The following is an 18,172-nucleotide window of genomic DNA, read 5'->3' as shown; positions in this document are numbered from 1 at the left end:
GCCAAAGGGTAGAAGCGGACGTCCAGCTTCACACTTGAATGATCAGATTAGTTTCTAGAGATGCCCAGTCGTTTCTTCTTGTGTTCCTACCCGGTTTCCGTTTGGTAAATTTAAAACGTACACCAAGTTGAAAGAACTGTATGGGCAACTCTAGATTCACCAGTTACCATCTTGCTATCTATTTTTTTCTCTCTCTATATATATTTACATTTTTTTCTTTGTTGAGCCATTTGAAGGTAAATTGCAACCCCCCTTTTTATTCTGTTTTTGGTTTTCGTTGAAGTATAGTTGACATATAACATTGTGTAAATTTAAGGTGTACTTTTTTGATACATTTATATATTCTAATAGGATGGCCATTGTAGCGATAATTAGCACCTCTGTCACGCTTCGTAATTACCAATTTTTAGTGGTTGAAATAAATAGGATAGTCTCTGAGCATGTTTAGTTATAGTACCATATTGTCTGATTATAGTACAATATTGTCTATATATTCACTATTCATGACGCTGGGCATTAGATCTTGGTTTTTGTTTTTATGTTGTTTGGCTGCCAGGGAACTCATAATTTTAGGGTTTTTTTTTTTAACAAGTGTATTAGGTATTATTTATATACCATGAAATCCACCCATTTTTAAGTATGCAGTTGATATAGTGAGGTATGCAACTATCACCTTAATCCCAGTTTTAGAACATTTTTCGTCTCCAACAGCAAACTTCTTTTTAAAAATTACACAAATCATCTGTGTTGACTTTAGAAAAAGAAAATAGAGGTAACGAATAGCGACAGAAATCTCCCATAATGTCACCACCTAGGAATAAGCATTGTTAGTATGGGAGGTGGGAGCAGCGACAAAAGATGTCCGTTTCCTGATCCCCAGAACCTGTGTTACCTTACATGGTAAAAGGGATTCAGGTAAGGGTCTCGCGATGGGGAGATGATCCCGGTGGCCTTGAAGTACTTACAAGGATCTTTGTAAAAGGGAAGCAGGAGGCCAGAGAGAGGAGGGAAAAAAAGCTACCCTGCAGACTCAAGGTGGAGGAAGGTGCCACCCGTCAAGGGCTGATGGTGGCCTTGAGACGTTGGAAAAGGCAAAGCAACAGATTTTATCCTTTAGCCTCCAAAAGAAACATATCCCTGCTAATACCCTGAATTTAGACTCTGACACCAGAGTTAGGAGAATAAATTTGTTTTAAGCCACTGTGTTTGTGGTAGTTTGTTGTAGCAGTGATGGGAAACTAATACAACCGTGAAATAACATGCTTCTCTCCTTTCGAGTATATGTGCATCTGTGTAGATGAAAGGAAATACATATCCACCTACACTAATAGTTACTGATAAAAATGGCATCATCTGTGAATATTACTTTGTAATTTCTCCTTCACCGAATTTGTTGTGAACAATGGTTGATGCCAACAGATTGCATAGAATTTTAATGGTTGCCTAGTATTCCAAACCAAATTTTTTTCCTCATACACCATTTTTTGCTAAACTTAGGAATAGTTGATGCCATATTATTTTGCTTTTGTGTTCTTTTTGCTGATGGGATTCTGGCTGGCTGCACACAGTTTGTTAACCTTTTTGTGACTTCTACTGCTAGATAATGATTTTTAGAATTTTCCCAGTAGGGTTTGTTTGGAAGATCTAAGAAACATCAGATTGGTTGGAAACTAGGGTGTGCAAAACATCTTTTTTCCTCCCTGACTTAAATTTTTGATTTATAAAGCCACAGTAGATCACCACTTAAGATCTTAAGATCATTCAGCACGGCTTGCTTCCTGTCCTGTTTGTTTAGAGTCTTGATGCTCTCTTGTTTTGTCTTACATGAATTTCTACTTCTAGCCAAACACACACAGGAATAGACAAATATTTAGGAGTAGTCAGTTTCATTATGCCCTCAGGACTGACTAATTCTTCCTTTCCCTAAAAAGAATACATTGATGGAAAACATGTGCTTAAATGTTTTTTTCTCCTTTTGGCTTTCTGTCAAGTATGAGAGCGTCTGCAAAGAATTATATAAGGCTCTGGGAAGCATCTGAGGTCTCATAAATTTTCTGGCCATGAGGCTGCTTCACCCTGAATCATTTGTTGCCATGGAGGGAGGCGCACCCTGGCCAGCAACACCCGGGCACTCTGTGTGCAGGGTCTGCCTCTATGCTCTTGATTAGCAGGTGCCCCTGGCCTCCTCATAAGGTTTGCATAGGACCTGGCACTAATCACTGAGGGAGTCGAGAAGGGTGTCAGATACAGGGGAAATTTGTGGCTTCCTCACCACATACCACAGGGCCAGGCATATAGTAAGCATTCAGTAAATATTTGTGAAAGAAATGCAATGCTCGGCTCTCTACAGGTTCTCCGACTCCATCGGCATTTCATTTTGTTGCAGCCATTTTCTCCTGCAGGCTTGGTGGAGGGAGGGGGTCGGTCTTCTGCAAAGACTCTGGCCCTTCCTCCTGTTGGCTCTGTTCCACGAAGTCAGCCCTGAATTTAGAGTGCTTGGGTATGTCTGCAGCCCTGAAGCGGAGAATGAATGCTGCTGCAGAGTTGTGGAAAGGATCACTTCCTCAATGGTTTTCCATTCCCCAACTTCCAAATTACCTTTTATAAAAAAAAAAAAAAATCACTCTTTTAGGAAAATGAAGAAAACAAACATTTTACCCACACTATGTCAAGGAATTCCCATATACAAGCTCATTCAATCCTTAAAACAAGGCTTAGTTAAGATAATGAGGTCCAGAGAGGTTGAGTCGTTTGCTTAAGGCCACTGTAGCTAGCTAATCGGTGATGGAGATGGAATTGAATCCAGGGTGCTCCCGCCTGCATCATAGGCAGAAGGGAAGAATGAGTTTCCATTAGGCTGTGACTTGTCGATGTCCATATATGGAGAACTGAGAACTCCAACCACAAGCCCCAGGGCTCTCAGAGGAAACCCACACTTCCAGGAGCTGCAGCCTTAGCTTCTGGCCCAGCTGGCCGGCTGTCTTTATTTTTTGTTATCTGTGTCTCTTCTTAAGGAGGCAGCCAGGAGTTCCCGTCATGGCTCAGCAGTAATGAACCTGACTAGTATCCCCGAGAATGTGGGTTCGATCTCTGCCGTCACTCAGTGGGTTAAGGATCTGGCATTGCCATGAACTGCAGTGTAGGTTGCAGACACTGCTCGGATCTGGTATTGCTGTGGCTGGCAGTTTGTAGCTCCGATTCAGCCCCTAGCCTGGGAACTTTCATATGCCTCAGGTATGGCCCTTAAAAAAAAAAAAAAAAAAAAGGAGGCAGCATCCTAGTGGGAATGCCTGCTGTGATGACTGCTTCTGCAGTGGTTAAGGGTTCATTCAGGGAGGAGGCTGATAACGAAATGTATTATTATTTTCACCTCTTTGCAGGTGTTGAAAGATAATTTCCTCTGCCTTTCTAGGTTCTTCTAGCTGGTCTAAGAATTAAATTGACATGATACAGATTAATAGGAGGGAAAAAAAAAATCAAACGAAGTTTAATGACATGAATATATGTGAGAGATCCGGGAAAGCCGAGTAACTTAGCAAGACGTCTGAAACTCAGGACACCTCCTTTTGCGAAAGACACGAGGAGGATGTTGGGGGTAGTGGTTTGAGACTTCAAAGGGGAGGAAGGCAGTTGACAGAGACAGAAAAGCAAGTGTTTTCTGGGCCCCCTCGGAGACAATGGGACACAGACTTTGCTGCTGTTTCCTTCCTGTGCTCACACTTAATGCAGGTTGTAGTTGTTTATAGTGACAACTCCTTTCCTGGAATAAGTCCTCTGTCTGTATCCCTCAGGCAGTTGAGGAGGTAAAAAGAAAGCCCTTTTGGGGGAGTCTTTTGGGCCTTGATTGTTTTCAGCTTGAAATAATCCACATGCCAAGAGTCTTTTTGGGGGGTGGCAAGTTTTGCTCTCCTACACTGGTCAGCACTTATTCCTACATTATAGATTCTTTGGAGAAGGTAGAGCAAGATAGAGGGAATGAGGGTGGGAGGGGTGCCGGCTGCCCTCCGGGCGCATGGGACCTTCTGACTCGGGGCCTGGTCTTGGAGTCTTCGCAGGCCCAGCATCTCCATCTACCCGTCCGTCAAAGATTTACTGAGTGCCTTCATGACCAGGCACTGCTCCAGGTGCTGGGAATTCAGTGGAGAAAGAGACAAACTCCCGGCCCTCACAGAGCCTGCATTCTTATCGCTGCCTCAGTGGATGGGCGTTGATGCTTTAATCAAACACTTGGTAGGCAGACTAGGGTAACTTCCTAGGAGCTGACATAGAACCTGGATATCAGCTGCTCACTTGACAGGGGGTGATCGACCGCTCCACTAGACAGGATACTTGGGCCTGGCATCTCGGGGGCCTGAGAAGCTGGGTTAGTTTTCAGGAAAGTGCTGGACAAGCTGACATCAGAACACAGGGGCATGTCCTGGGATAATGTTCCTCTTTGCCCCAGGATAGTCCTACACATGAGTGTGCCTTTGAGGGTGTTGACTTAAAAAAAAAGTAATGTAAGGAGTTCCCGGTGTGGTGCAGTGGAAACGAATCCGACTAGGAACCATGAGGTTGTGGGTTCTATCCCTGGCCTCACTCAGTGGGTTAAGAATATGGTGTTGCCATGAGTTGTGGTGTAGGTCTCAGACGAGGCTTGGATCCTGTGTTGCTGTGGCTGGCAGTTGTAGCTCCGATTTGACCCCTAGCCTGGGTACCTCCATATGCTGCAGGTGAGGCCCTAAAAATTAAAACAGAAAGTACTGTAAGAGCTGAGTTCGCTTTTATTTGGGGCCTTACTGAAGACTCTAGCCTAGGAGACGGCCTCTCAGATGGCTCTGAGGAAGTGCCCCGAAGAGGTTGGGGGGAGACCAGTGTATTTGTGACTTTGGAGAGAAGTTAAGTGCAACAGAGCACGTCTGGTAGACATTTACGGCGAGTCACAGGGAATTGATATCTCGGTTACTGACAGTGCCTTTCAAAGTATAGGGAGATGCAAGAATCTGAGTTTACAAAATTTTCTCCTGAAAATGTCTGACTCCCTGGAGGCCTGTTCTGCCGGTTTTTTCAGAGCACCAAGTACCCTATTCCCTATCTTCGCCCCGACTGAATTCTTTCCGGGCCGTGCTGTAGGTCAGTGACTACAGTGGCTAACGACTAAGCTCGTAAGGATCCCGGTGGCAAGCAGTGTCCTTAGTTGGCACCCCCCAGACCTGAAAGCTTTGTAGTTGCCCAGTCTCAAGACTAAAGAAGGAGTTCCCGTCGTGGCACAGTGGTTAATAAATCCGACTAGTAACTATGAGGTTGCAGGTTTGATCCTTGGCCTTGCTCAGTGGGTTAAGGCCGTGAGCTATGGTGTAGGTTGCAGACGAGGCTTGGATCCTGCATTGCTGTGGCTCTAGTGTAGGCCGGTGGCTACAGCTCCGATTCGACCCCTAGCCTGGGAACCTCCATATGCTGTGGGATTGGCCCTAGGAAAGGCAAAAAAAAAAAAAAAAAAAAAAGGCTAAAGAAAAGCATCCAGTGACAAGAGACATTAACTGGTTACTAGATATGGGGTCTTACCTGTGTGCAGCAAAAGGTCCTGGAGCAACACCCTGCTGTGGAAGGCAGGCAGGCAAACATCTTTGCCACTTAGGCGAGCAGGGTGCTACCATTTATAGGGAAACTGACGTCAGATTGGCTCCTCGTTACCAGGGAAACCAGTGGCTGGGGCAGGGGGCAAGCTCTTAGGCAGTTACTGATGAAGCCCTACAACTTTTTTTTTAATTAATTAATTTTTTTAAAATTACTAAATGAATTTATCACATCTGTAGTTGTATAATGATCATCACAATCCAATTTCACAGGATTTCCATCCCACAACCCAAGCACATCCCCCCACCCCCCAAACTGTCTCCTCTGGAGACCATAAGTTTTTCAAAGTCTGTGAGTCAGCATCTGTTCTGCAAAGAAGTTCATTGTGTCCTTTTTTCAGATTCCACATGTCAGTGAAAGCATTTGATGTTGGTGTCTCATTGTATGGCTGACTTCACTTAGCGTGATAATTTCTAGGTCCATCCATGTTGCTAAAAATGATGGTATTTCATTCATTTTAATGGCTGAGTAATATTCCATTGTGTATATGTCCCACATCTTCTTGATCCACTCCTCTGTTGATGGACATTTAGGTTGTTTTCATGTCTTGGCTATTGCAAATAGTGCTGCAATGAACATTGGAGTACATGTGTCTTTGCGAGTCATGGTTTTCTCTGGATAGATGCCCAGGAGTGGGATTGCTGGGTCAAATGGTAGTTCTATGTTTAGTTTTCTGAGGAATCTCCATTCTGTTTTCCACAGTGGTTGCACCAATTTACAATCCCACCAACAGTGTACTAGGGTTCCTTTTTCTCCACACCCTCTCTAGCACTTATTGTTTGTTGATTTTTGGATGATGGCCATTCTGGCTGGTGTAAGGTGGTACCTCCTAGTGGTTTTGATTTGCATTTCTCTAATAATGAGTGATGTTGAACATCTTTTCATGTGTTTTTTGGCCATCAGTATGTCATGAAGCCCTATGATTAAGAGAGTTAAGTAGTCATGTGAATGAAGCAGGGCCTGGCTGAGCAGGGGCTGTAGAGAGAGCAAGAGAACAGCCATGTTGAACGGTCTGACCATAGAGTTGGCAAGGAGAGGTTGAGTTTGCCTTGGCCCAGTGCCATGAGGTCCTTGTCCCTTTCTAGGCCCCATCCACACATTTTCTTCAGAGAGGTTAATGGAGCTACTCAAGATGCAACTTTCTTTTCTGTCAATCTTTCTTGGTCCACTTTGTGGAGCTTGGGCGTCCTAAATAGCCTCAGCTGCTCCCTTACAGACCACTGAGCACAGTGTTCCTTACAGCCTGTGCTAAGCTGCCCCTTTAGACACCCTTGGAGAACATTAAAAAATATATTTATATATAAAAAGATATTGTATATATATAAATACAAATTTAAAAATATATATAATGCCTAGTGCCACTCTAGTTCGGGCATTCTCAAAGATTGGTGCGTAGCACAAACGAGAATCGCCTGGAAAGGATCACAATCACAGAATCAGATGGGCTGAGTGGAAAAGGGCCTGGCCCTTTGTCTTTGCACCCAGTTCTTCAGGCCATTTCGATAGCACCCAAGGCCAAGACCACAGCACTTGAGGAGCTACAGCTGAATCTCAGAGCGGGGCCCAAGCGATTTTTTTTTTTTTCAGATGATCCTAATTTTTTTTGTTCATTCTCTGAACGTGGTGAATTACAGTGATGAGCAATTTTTTTTTATTGTGCTAAAATGCACATTTACCATTTTAACACGTTTTAAGCTTGCAGTTCAGTGTCATTGAATGCATTCACAGTGTGACACGGTCATCACCACGAGCTATACCAGAGCATTTCCATCATCTGCGACAGAAACTCTGTACCCATCAAACAACAACTGCCCACTACCCTCTCCCCCAGCCCATGGTAACCACCATTCTACTTTCTGTCTCTACGAAACTGCCTACTCCAGATGCCTCATTGAAGTGAAATCAGACACTATTCTGTATCTTTTTTTTTTTTTTTCCCCCACTGAGCAGTGTTTTTAAGGTTCATTTCCAGGTTTTTTTTTTTTTTTTTGCTTCTTAGGGCCGAACCTGCAGCATATGGAAGTTCCCAGGGGTTGCATCGGAGCTACAGCTGCCAGCTTACACCATAGCCACAGCAACACAGGATCTGAGCCAAGTCTGCAACCTACACCACAGCTCACGTCAACGCCGGATCCCCAACCCACTGAGCAAGGCCGGGGATGGAACCTGGATCCTCATGGATACTAGTTGGATTTGTTTCCATGGTACCACAACAGAAACTTCCGTTTCCAGTTGATTTTAATGGGCAGCCAAGACTGAGAAGCCACTGATCTGGCTCCACAGCTGCTCATCTCTGTTGTGTGTGCTGTTTGCCACACCGAGCTGCCCTTGGCCCTGGTTCTGCCCTTGGCAGTTTGCAATACCTGGTTCCTGTGGGAGAGATCCTGTCCCCTGTTGCCACTCGCATCCGCAACTCCCACTCGCATCCGCAACTCCCCATCACTAGTGGATATCGGGCACCTGTGTTGTGCTGTAAACGCACAAGCTTCTCTGATTACTGCCTCGGTAATTCTGGGCAGGCATCAAAATCTGTGCCTCAGTTTCTTTATCTATAGGTTGGGAATATAGGATTATATATTATATAGAGTTAACTAATATAGAGTTAAATAAACTAATACATCTGAAATACTTAGAAAAGTGCCTGGTACTTAGTAAGCAGTGTTAGCAGCCAGGAAACAGGAAAGTACATGGTGGGGGGTGAGGGTGATGGAAGAGGGGGCGGAAGAAGCCTGGAGAAGAGGGGGCGGGGAGGGGCTATCGATATTCCCGTATCGCTATTTGAATCCTGTTTATAGCTGTGTTATTTTCTTGAACAAATTATATCTGAGTTGGTTTTCTCGTCTGTACAATGCAAATGAAACATTATACATTCTTGATTCTAAGTAAAACTTTTCATGAAACTCTTCCATGTAAACATCTTTGAAATGATCTGGGGATGTGGTTAACAATATGCCCCTGTGAGAAGCTGTCATTAAATTCACGGAGGATCTGCTGCTCCAGGATTTATGGTGATATTTACCCAACAAGGTTGCTGCTGGGATTTAATGAGAGAATGCATGTGAAAAATGCGTTATAAACTGTAAAGCATTATTCAGATGGGAGCTAATATTTGCAAAGGTGGAGAGAGTGGAAAAAGTATAATACTTTTGTGGAGAACAAACAGGATGTGCCGTAAAAGCACTTTGTGCTGGTAGGTGGAGTGGGTCACACAGTCTGGCTCTGAAGTCTCTGCTGGCAGCACCCACAACATAATGGAAGTTTCCTAGGCCAGGGATTGAACTTGAGACACAGCTGTGACCTCACCCCTAACTTCTGGCAGGAGTGAGGCAGCATTAATTTGGCTGAGCTTTAGTTTTCTCATCTGTGATAACCTCAGCCATAAATCTTTGGGCTTTAACCATGCCTTGGGGGCAGTGGTCCATCTTGAATTTTAGACTGAACTGCTTTCCTGACCGCAAATCCTGGACGAATCTGTGCCTCAGCTTCTCCATCTATAAAATTGGGTTGGGCAACTTCTAACAGCCCTTCCAGCTTCATCTCTGTAGGATTTCTCAGCCAGGTCTCTGTGCTCTTCACTGAGGGTCTTGAGGATACCTGGTGACACTGGGGAGCACGGGCTGCTGCTTGGAGGGTTCGCTCTCATTTCCTGTGTCTGTCCTTTAGGAAACATCCCAGGCTCAGCTGTGCTGGTGTTTGACATCCACGTGATTGATTTCCACAACCCTTCAGACTCCATCAGCATCACCTCACACTACAAGCCCCCTGACTGCTCCGTGCTGAGTAAGAAGGGCGATTACCTCAAGTACCACTACAATGCCTCGCTTCTGGATGGCACCTTGCTGGATTCCACGTAAGGGCAGCCCAGGATCGGTGGGGCATGGGCCTGGCAGATAACAGTCGGCTGTTCCCACGACCTTCCTTTTCCTTTCATCAGATACTGGTTGAGAGCTTTTATCTCCGTGCCTTTCACACTGTGTATCTCAAGTGTACATCGCTACTCTGGAGCATTGTTCTAAGAGTTCTCTAAGAATGGTCTCATCCTGCACCCATGAGATTACAGATCTCATCTTTTTCTTTTTTCTTCTTTTTTTTTTTTTTGCTTTTTAGGGCTGAACCTGTGGCATATGGAGGTTCCCAGGCTAGGGGTTGCATGGAGCTACAGTTGCCAGCCTACACCACAGCCACAGCAATGCCAGAGCACAGCTCACGGCAACGCCGGATCCTTAACCCACTGAGCGAGGCCAGGGATTGAACTCGAAACTTCATGGTTCCTAGTTCCCAATGCGCCATGACGGGAACTCCCAGATCTCATCTTATAATTGCTGTCTTTAAAAATTAACCCACAGATAAAATCCAAACTCCCGAGTCTGGCACATCAGGCTCTCTCTTTTTTTTTTTTTTCCCATTTTTTTAATTACTCAAATGAATTTATCACATCTGTAGTTGTATAATGATCATAACAATCTGATTTCACAGGATTTCCATCCCACAGCCCAGGTACATCCCCCCACCCCCCACATCAGGCTCTCTTGTCAGCTCGGTTCGGCCTCACCAGCCTCACCTTCTGCTGAGGCCTGTCTTCAGCCTCCCAGGGGTGCCATGTGCAGTGATTTACACCCACTGTTTACACCCTGCCTCCTGGCCAACTTCTGCCCTGGCTTAAACATCTTCCCTTTTCTCAAAATTTTTAATTCCTAGGAAGAATCAACGGCTCCCACTTCTGTAGTCTCATAATGTTTTATAGTTGTTTATTTTTGCCTTTTAGTTTTTATTTTTGTTTCCATCACCATTGCTGCTCTGAACGCCTTAGACACCCAACACATTTATTCATATTCCTTTTTTTTGTGCCTCGCCTGCAGCATGTGGAAGTTCCCAGGGCCGGGGATCGAAGCCCAGCCACAACAGCGACCTGAGCTATTGCAGTGACCACACGGGATCCTTAACCCACTGTGCCACAAGGGAGCTCCTTCATGTTGTTCCTTACACCCGGCCCAGAGCATAGCACAAAAGGAGTAGTTTATAAATGTTAATTGAGATGAATTTGAAAATATATTAATAGGAATCAACAGTATCTTCTAGAATTATGCAGGTAAAAGGAGCTTTATTTATGTATTTGAATCTTCAGATCTATCTATGAGTTAACCCGCTATTTTCTTTTTTTGGGAAAGAAACTTCTCAGCCTTTCTTTATGTGTCCTTATGAGTACATCCATTTTTGTATTGAGCCTGACTTAGACTCCTGAGTTTAGTCTTGAGGAGAAAGAAGGGCTTTGTATAAATAAGTGCTACGTGCATTTATTCTAGATGGGGAGGGTCTTCTCTCCCTCTCACCCATCAGTCTGTCTTGTAGCTTTAGGTGACGGAGTGTGGCTAGGGAGAGCCAGGCATAGAGCGAGAGCCTGAGCAACATACTCCTCAGAGCATTCTCTCTGGTGCTTCGAGATCCTGGATACTAATGCATTTCATCAGATCTGAATTGCATTGGTCGTTAGAAGCATCATTTCACAATTTCAAGCAAGTGAGAATGCTGCCAGAAAATAATGACATGCGGATTTCCCTGGTGGCCCATCAGATTAAGGATCCAGCATTGTCCCTGCTGTGTTGCGGGTTCCATCTCTGGCCTGGGAACTTCCATGTGCTGCAGGTGCAGCCCAAAAAACAAAGCTGTTTGCACTGATGATTAGATGCCCATGGAGGACAGTGGGGAAGAAGCATGGCTTATAGTTGTTTTGGGGGTCAAGTAAGCTTATGCATGGGGAGAGTGTCCCCAAGTTTAGAACAGTCTTTAGGGCCAATAGGCTAGCTGTCATTACTCTGGCCAACATTTATATTCTCATCTGTGCTTCTCTGGCCTTGGAAAGGGGAAATGGGCTGGGAAATGAACAAAGGAATTCCTTCTTGGGAGATTCAGGATACACTTCTACGTGGGGTGGGGAGAACCAGTCTGCTTCCGACGTGTGATTGGTGGATGCGCAATATTCTTCCAGTGCACCCGGGAGCCACGTGACACTCCTTCCTCTCATCAGGGACTCCATTCTGAACCACAAGGGTCATGTGTGTTGTAGGTAAATCGACATGGAAGAGCAGCGTTTGGGCATCTGTGTTGGTGTCTTCTGGGTGGAAGCTTCAGAATAATGGAATAAGTGTGGCAGGTGACTGCTTACCTGTGTCACGGAGAGGTGCTCCTTCTGGAAGAGGGGACCAGGTCCCACCCCAAGCCCAGATTGGCTCCACAAACAACAATGAGGCAGGCGCTGCTGTGCTCCTTCTTTCCTCAGGGCTAAGAGAGTCCGTGATGGAGAGGACAGAGGGAAACGTGGGCAGAGAGCCAGAGCCGGCTGCGTGCAGACAGGAAGCAGGAAGCTTGCAATGGATGGGAAGCCGGGAGAGCAAAGAAGGAATGAAGAGAATGTCTGAGAGAAAAACTGGCAAAATCAAAATAAAAGGATGACTTGAGGGAACAGAATTAGTGGGGTTTTCAGAAATGACACAGGAAAACAAATTGCTTGCCTGGAGGATTTTCTTAATGTGTGTTGAAACTGGCCTCAGAGGAGAACAAACATTTGTTATGGGATAACTCAATGAGTTCTTGCATATTCTGGAAGACTTTGAAACCCAGTAGTCCCACGGGAAGTTCCCCGTGGTCCCTGGAGAAAGGCAGTGTGAGGGCGCCTCTGTGCTGCTCACAAAGGATGGATTGTTTGGGTGTTGGGGGGGAGGGGGAGGGAGGGAGGATCGGGACAGAGGCCACGCCCCTCACAGGCTTTGGGCCAAGGCCTCCTGTGCTGGAATTGGCTTTGTTTTGGTTTTGTACCAGGTAGGACAAATGCAAGCTCTGTTTTGGTTTGCTGGCTCCAGAGAACCATCCTGGCCCTGGGAACCAACTTGAGGAGGGAGGAGAGGGTGGCCCTGTGCCCATGGGAGGCTTGGGAAGCCTGAGAAAGGCCATGGGACCAAAGGGGCAGTTCCTTCCTTGTTGTGACCCTCTGGTGATGGGCTCCATCCGCGGCAGCTCCGAGATGTCCAGGATGCTTTCCTTGCTTGGCATTAACAAACATTCCCATTGTTTGCCTTTAAGAAGCGATGGAAAGACCACAGACTTGGACATAGATTTCCTTCCAGCAGTGCCTGAACCAACTTTGATTGGTCTAGATTCCCCAAAGACCTTGGGCATCCAGGATAATTAAAACCATGGCCCAGGAGTCACCAGTGTGGCTCAGTGGATTAAGGACCCAGTTGATATCTATGAGGATGCAGGTTTGATCCCTAGCCCTCACTTAGTGAGTTAAGGAGCCGGCGTTGCCACAAGCTGTGGTGTAGGACACAGATGCGGCTTGAATCTGGTGTGGCTGTGGCTGTGTGGTGTAGGGGAACAGTTGTAGCTCTGATTTGACCCCTAGCCTGAGAACTGCATATGCAGCAGGTGTGGCCCTAAAAGACAAAAACAAACAAAAACGTCCACAAAAAACTCTGGCCCAAGTTAAACTCTCAGTTGTTTTTCTGGAGTCTTAAGCTGTTACAGACACAAGCACTTTACACCCTGAAGGCCAGCCATCTACTGATCTCTTCATGACTGCTCTCCACTGTGCCAAGCGTTTTATTTGCTATTTAGAGCATCCTGTACTATAGTTGTAATTATCTCCATTTTATAGACGAGGAACCTGAGAAATTATATCTCCCAGCGTCAAATTAAGCGGTAAAACCAAACTCAGGTCTTGCTGAATCCAAATTCCAGGGTCTTAACTACATTATGTATTTTTAAAATTCGCATGAAATTTCTGACTAGCTAGAACATTAGCTAATTAAAACAAAAATTGCAAGAGCAACGCAAAGAACTTCTTCCCCCGAACCATTCATGAGAAGGTTTGCCACTATGATGTCCTGTCATCTCTGAAAACTTTAGTGTGCATTTCCAGCAAACACAGACATTTCCCTACATAATTCAATATGTGCATCAAAATCAGGAAGTTTAGCTTTGATAACGTTACTACCTTTTAATCCTCAGACCCTACTTAAGTTTTTCCAAATGCTCCTGTAGGTCTTTTATAGCAAAAGGAACCATTCTGGGAGTTCCTGTTGAGGATCAGTGGTAATGAACCTGATTAGCATCCATGAGGATGTGGGTCCGACCCTTGGCCTCGCTGAGTGGGTTAAGGATCCGGTGTTGCCATGAGCTGTGGCGTAGGTCGCAGGCGCCGCTCGGATCTGGTGTTGCTGTGGCTCCGATTCGATCCCTGGCCTGGGAACCTCCATACGCTGCAGGTGCGGCCCTGAAAAGCAAAAAGGGATCCATTTCGGTATGCTTCAGCCCTCTGACAGTCCCTCACTCTCCTCTTGGTTTTCACCTTGACACTTTTGAAGATTACACGCTGGTTATTTTGCAGAATGTCTCTCGATGTGGACTTGTCTGGTATTTCCTTATGGTTCCATAGGGGTTCTGTATTTTTGGCAGAAAGATCACAGCAGTGATGTATTCTTCTCAGGAGAACGTTCTCCGGTACCAGGATTTGATCACCTAACCAGGGACAATTCTGTTTCATTTTCAGGTGGAATTTAGGCAAGACGTATAATATTGTTTTGGGATCTGGACAAGTCGTGCTGGGAATGGATATGGGTCTCAGAGAGATGTGCGTTGGGGAGAAACGGACAGTGATCATTCCACCCCACCTGGGCTATGGGGAGGCCGGCGTGGGTGAGTATGCAGCAGTGTTAAAAGGCGTTTGGGGCTTGGTCACCATCTGTTTTGTGCGCTTTTTGAGGTGCCTTTTTTTTGTTGTTGTTGTTGTTTGCTTTTCAGGGCCGCACCTGAGGCACATGGAGATTCCCAGGCTAGGGGTCAAATCAGAGCTGTAGCTGCTGGCCTGCACCACAGCCACAGCCACTAGGGATCCAAGCCACGTCTTTGACCTACACCACAGCTCAGGGCAAGGTCGGATCCTTAACCCACTGAGCAAGGCCAGGGATCAAACCTGTGTCCTCACGGATACTAGTCAGGCTTATTAACCACTGAGCCAGGACGGGAACTCCTGGAGGTGCCATATTGTAGAACCACAATATGACTCTTCAATTTAAAACCCAAAGAATGTTTTTTTATTTAAGGATTTAGCATTTTTGTTTCAAGACCTCTGTGAATTCCATGTTAAAGCCATGTTAATGGGGTTAAACAGGGGTTTCTGTGAAATAAAACCTTGGCTCTTTAAACCCACATGTGGGAAATGTCCCTGAGAGGGCTTCCAAAGTGATTTCTCTTAGGTGAGCCAGGGGCTTCCTTGGGGCGCTCTCCCGGGACAGGGGATGCTGACTTTAGGAACTCTCCAAGGAGATCTTCTTATGGAAGAGATTGGTTTCAAGTTCCAGAATTACTGGCGTTGTCCCCCCCAGCTGTTACGGTTTACTTCTTGATTTTGGTCAAAATGAGCCCACATGGTGGGTGGGGGAGGGGTTGGGAACTCCTCTCAATTTTTGTGCTCCTGCTGCCTGGAGATGGACGAGATGGGACGTGCTCACTTATAAAAGTGATAGGCACTTTGTGTTTTCTCTTTTGCACAGTTTTTGCTTAATTATAAAGATACTCTCTGCTACTCTCCCCAGTCTGAGAAGAAACACTTTAATATGTTGTGTATCCTCTAAGGCCATGCTCCTGTGATATATAAATAGTTGTAATACATAATTTTAAATAATGCACATCGCATTTACATTTGTATTAACATACTCTATTGATTTATTTAAAGTTCCCAGGCTACAGGTCAAATCGGAGCTGTAGCCTCTGGCCTATACCACAGCCACAGCAATGGCAGATTTGAGCCACCCTGTGAGCTACATCACAGCTCATGGCAATGCCAGATCTTAACCCACTAAATGAGGCCAGGGATGGAACCTGCATTCTCATGGATGCTAGTCAGATTCGTTTCTGCTGAGCCACAGTGGGAACTCTGTATTAATATCTTTATATACTGTTCTGGAATTTGTGTTTACAAATTATATCTTGGATCATGATTTTTAAAGTTCTCCGGTTAGAGTTATTCAAAAGGTCTACCATTTAGTCTCCCTTAGAGTCTTTTAAACTATTTTGACCAAGACACGCAGTAAGAAGTACATTTTATCTCCCAATCTCTGTTAAAACATAAACTATTCCTGTGTACATATACATTTAGTTTTATATATATAATTGAAACTAAATTTCTTTTCTTTTTTTTTTGTCTTTTTGCCATTTCTTGGGCCGCTCCTGTGGCATAAGGAGGTTCCCAGGCTAGGGGTCGAATCGGAGGTGTAGCCACCGGCCTACGCCAGAGCCACAGCAACGTAGGATCTGAGCCGCGTCTGCAACCTACACCACAGCTCACGGCAACGCCGGATCCTTAACCCACTGAGCAAGGGCAGGGACCGAACCCTCAACCTCATGGTTCCTAGCCGGATTCATTAACCACTTCGCCACAACGGGAACTCCTGAAACTAAATTTCATAAAACGGTGCAGTGTACCGTAGTCTCTTTTATTCGGTTCCTTAATTTAAAAAAAAAAAAATGCTGGTCACCTTTTTCTAAACTGATTTTGCAACTGGCTACCTCCAGTTTGGAAAAGCCACTGGTTGATGCTGGACTTTCTTGCGGCCACAAGAGACGCCTCCAGATCCGAGGCAACTGGATCCCAGGTGGGGGTGGGGGATGCGAGGGGCGTGCCCGCGGCTCTGTTGCTTAACCCCGTCTCCCACGTCCCTGCGGCAGATGGAGAGGTGCCTGGCAGTGCCGTGCTGGTGTTTGACATCGAGCTGCTGGAGCTCGTGGCTGGCCTGCCCGAGGGGTACATGTTCGTGTGGAACGGCGAGGTGTCCGCCAACCTCTTTGAAGAAATCGACAAGGATGGCGATGGAGAGGTCCTCCTGGAAGAGGTAATTCCCCTTTCTGGAGGGAAGTGGGACCCTGGGAGCTCAGGGAGCCTCCCGGGACCGCGGGAGGAGGGGGCATCTGAAACGTGAAGCCTCTCAGAGTGAGGACTCACTCCTGTGCTCCCTTCTTGTGCCACGGTAACCGGCCAGCTCACGGACCAAACAGTGGCACACACGCTCTAAACTGAAGCTCACAATTACTCTTTGAAGAAACCGAGTCCGGAGAGGTTCAGGGTTTGATTCCAAGGCTCACAGACCTGGATTCACGTCTCAGTGCCTGGGTGCCCAATGCGGCCTGCATGGTGCTGAGTGTCTTCTCACATACATTATCTTGTTTGGCCCTCACGGCAGCCAGGGAACCACCCCTATTTTTCAGAAGCGCCAGCCGTGTGGAGAGGGTGGATGACTTGCCCAGGGTTGCACAGCCATCCCCTGCCTTGAGCCAGGATAAACGTCCCCGCCTCCATCATTTAGATCCTGTGTTGTTTCTCCTGCCCTAGACACCCCTTCGTGGAGCTGGGCAATAGTCCTCTGTCTTGTCCTGGCCCTGGGGAAGTCCAGCTCTCTGCCTGGTCCACATCTGTTCATTCGAGGGCAGGGCTCCATCCAGCCTTCTCCCCTTTTTCTCTTCCATCATCAGCATTTCGTGGCTACAGGTTCCATCACATTAGCATAAGAATGTGCTCTTGTTTTCCTTTCTATTGAGGCATCTCTCCGTTTTATTTCTTTGCAAAACCTCCAAAGAGTTGTCTGTCCTCCTGGCCTCCAGTTTCTTTCCTCCTAATCTCTTTTGCACCCACTCTTGTCAGGTTTTTATCCCTCCACGCCACTCAACCTGGTCTCGCTAAGGCGCTGAACCTGTCAGTGCTCAAGCTTACTTACTCCAGCACTGCTGTCGCCTTTGCGAGATGCTTTCTTGTCCTAGCTTCTGGAGCACCACAGCTTCTCTGTGTTCCTTCCACCTCACTGGTAGCTCCTTCTCAGGAGTCTTCTCCCTGAGCTCTTTCGGGTGGAGTGCCCCAGGGCCAAGTCCTGAATTTGAACTCTTCTTGTCTCCTTAGGCCCTAAGGCTTTACCATCCCCATCTGCTGACTCCCTGATGGTAGACTCTGGTCTAGTGTTCCTTCTGCATTTCACACTCGTGTATCCATCTGCCTACTTGACATCTTCATTTATTGAACCTTCGATATCTATCCTGCTGAACTTGCTTCACCCAAAGCCTTTCCCCTCTCATTCGAAAGGGGAAAGAGTTCGATGGCAACGCTTTCCTTCCAGTTGCTCAGGTGAGAGCACTCTGCCGTCTCTGACTCCTCTCTAACTCTCAGGCTATAATAAGTCCATCAGGAAATTATTCCAGCTCTATCTTGAAAATATATCCAGAACCTGACCACTTCTCATCACCTCCACTTCTTAGAACCTTCGTCCAGTGTCCACCACCTCCTGCTTGGACCTCTGTGGTCTTCCTGCTCTCACCCTTGCCCCTCCCAGCAGCCAGAGTAAGTCAGAGCCTGGCCTGCTTCAACTCAGAACACTATACAAGCCTCCTGTTGGGCACACCCTTCAGGCCTGAGAGCTTTGTAGTTGCCCACCCTCGAGACCAAAGAAGGAGCCCAGAGACAGCGATAGAGAGACTTCAACAGCTAATTGGACAAGGGGATCTCACATCTGCACCT

The 18,172-nt window shown here is 46.2% G+C and overlaps 1 protein-coding gene across 5 annotated transcripts in view; it reads left to right on the top strand.

Moving 5' to 3' along the window:
- FKBP9 (FKBP prolyl isomerase 9) overlaps positions 1-18,172 on the top strand; it is a 45,962-nt gene that overhangs the window by 25,243 nt on the left and 2,547 nt on the right. The window contains exons 7-9 of one of the 5 annotated variants that reach the window (XR_014833168.1): positions 9,280-9,466; positions 14,162-15,353; positions 15,864-16,502. Coding sequence is in view for 1 of the 5 variants with exons in the window: in NM_001252232.1 (NP_001239161.1) it covers positions 9,280-9,466; positions 14,162-14,307; positions 16,339-16,502 (497 nt within the window). In the remaining 4 variants the exon portion in view is untranslated. 5 annotated transcript variants of the gene reach the window in all.

The sequence above is a fragment of the Sus scrofa genome, chromosome 18, assembly GCF_054392235.1.
Source record: "Sus scrofa isolate SSC_HxYL_T2T_F1_AM1 chromosome 18, Sscrofa_HxYL_maternal_Yorkshire_Landrace_v2.0, whole genome shotgun sequence".
Classification (NCBI taxonomy): Eukaryota; Metazoa; Chordata; class Mammalia; order Artiodactyla; family Suidae; genus Sus; species Sus scrofa.
Note: the sequence above shows the minus strand (reverse complement) of the source record. Positions and strands in the feature narration are given on the sequence as shown.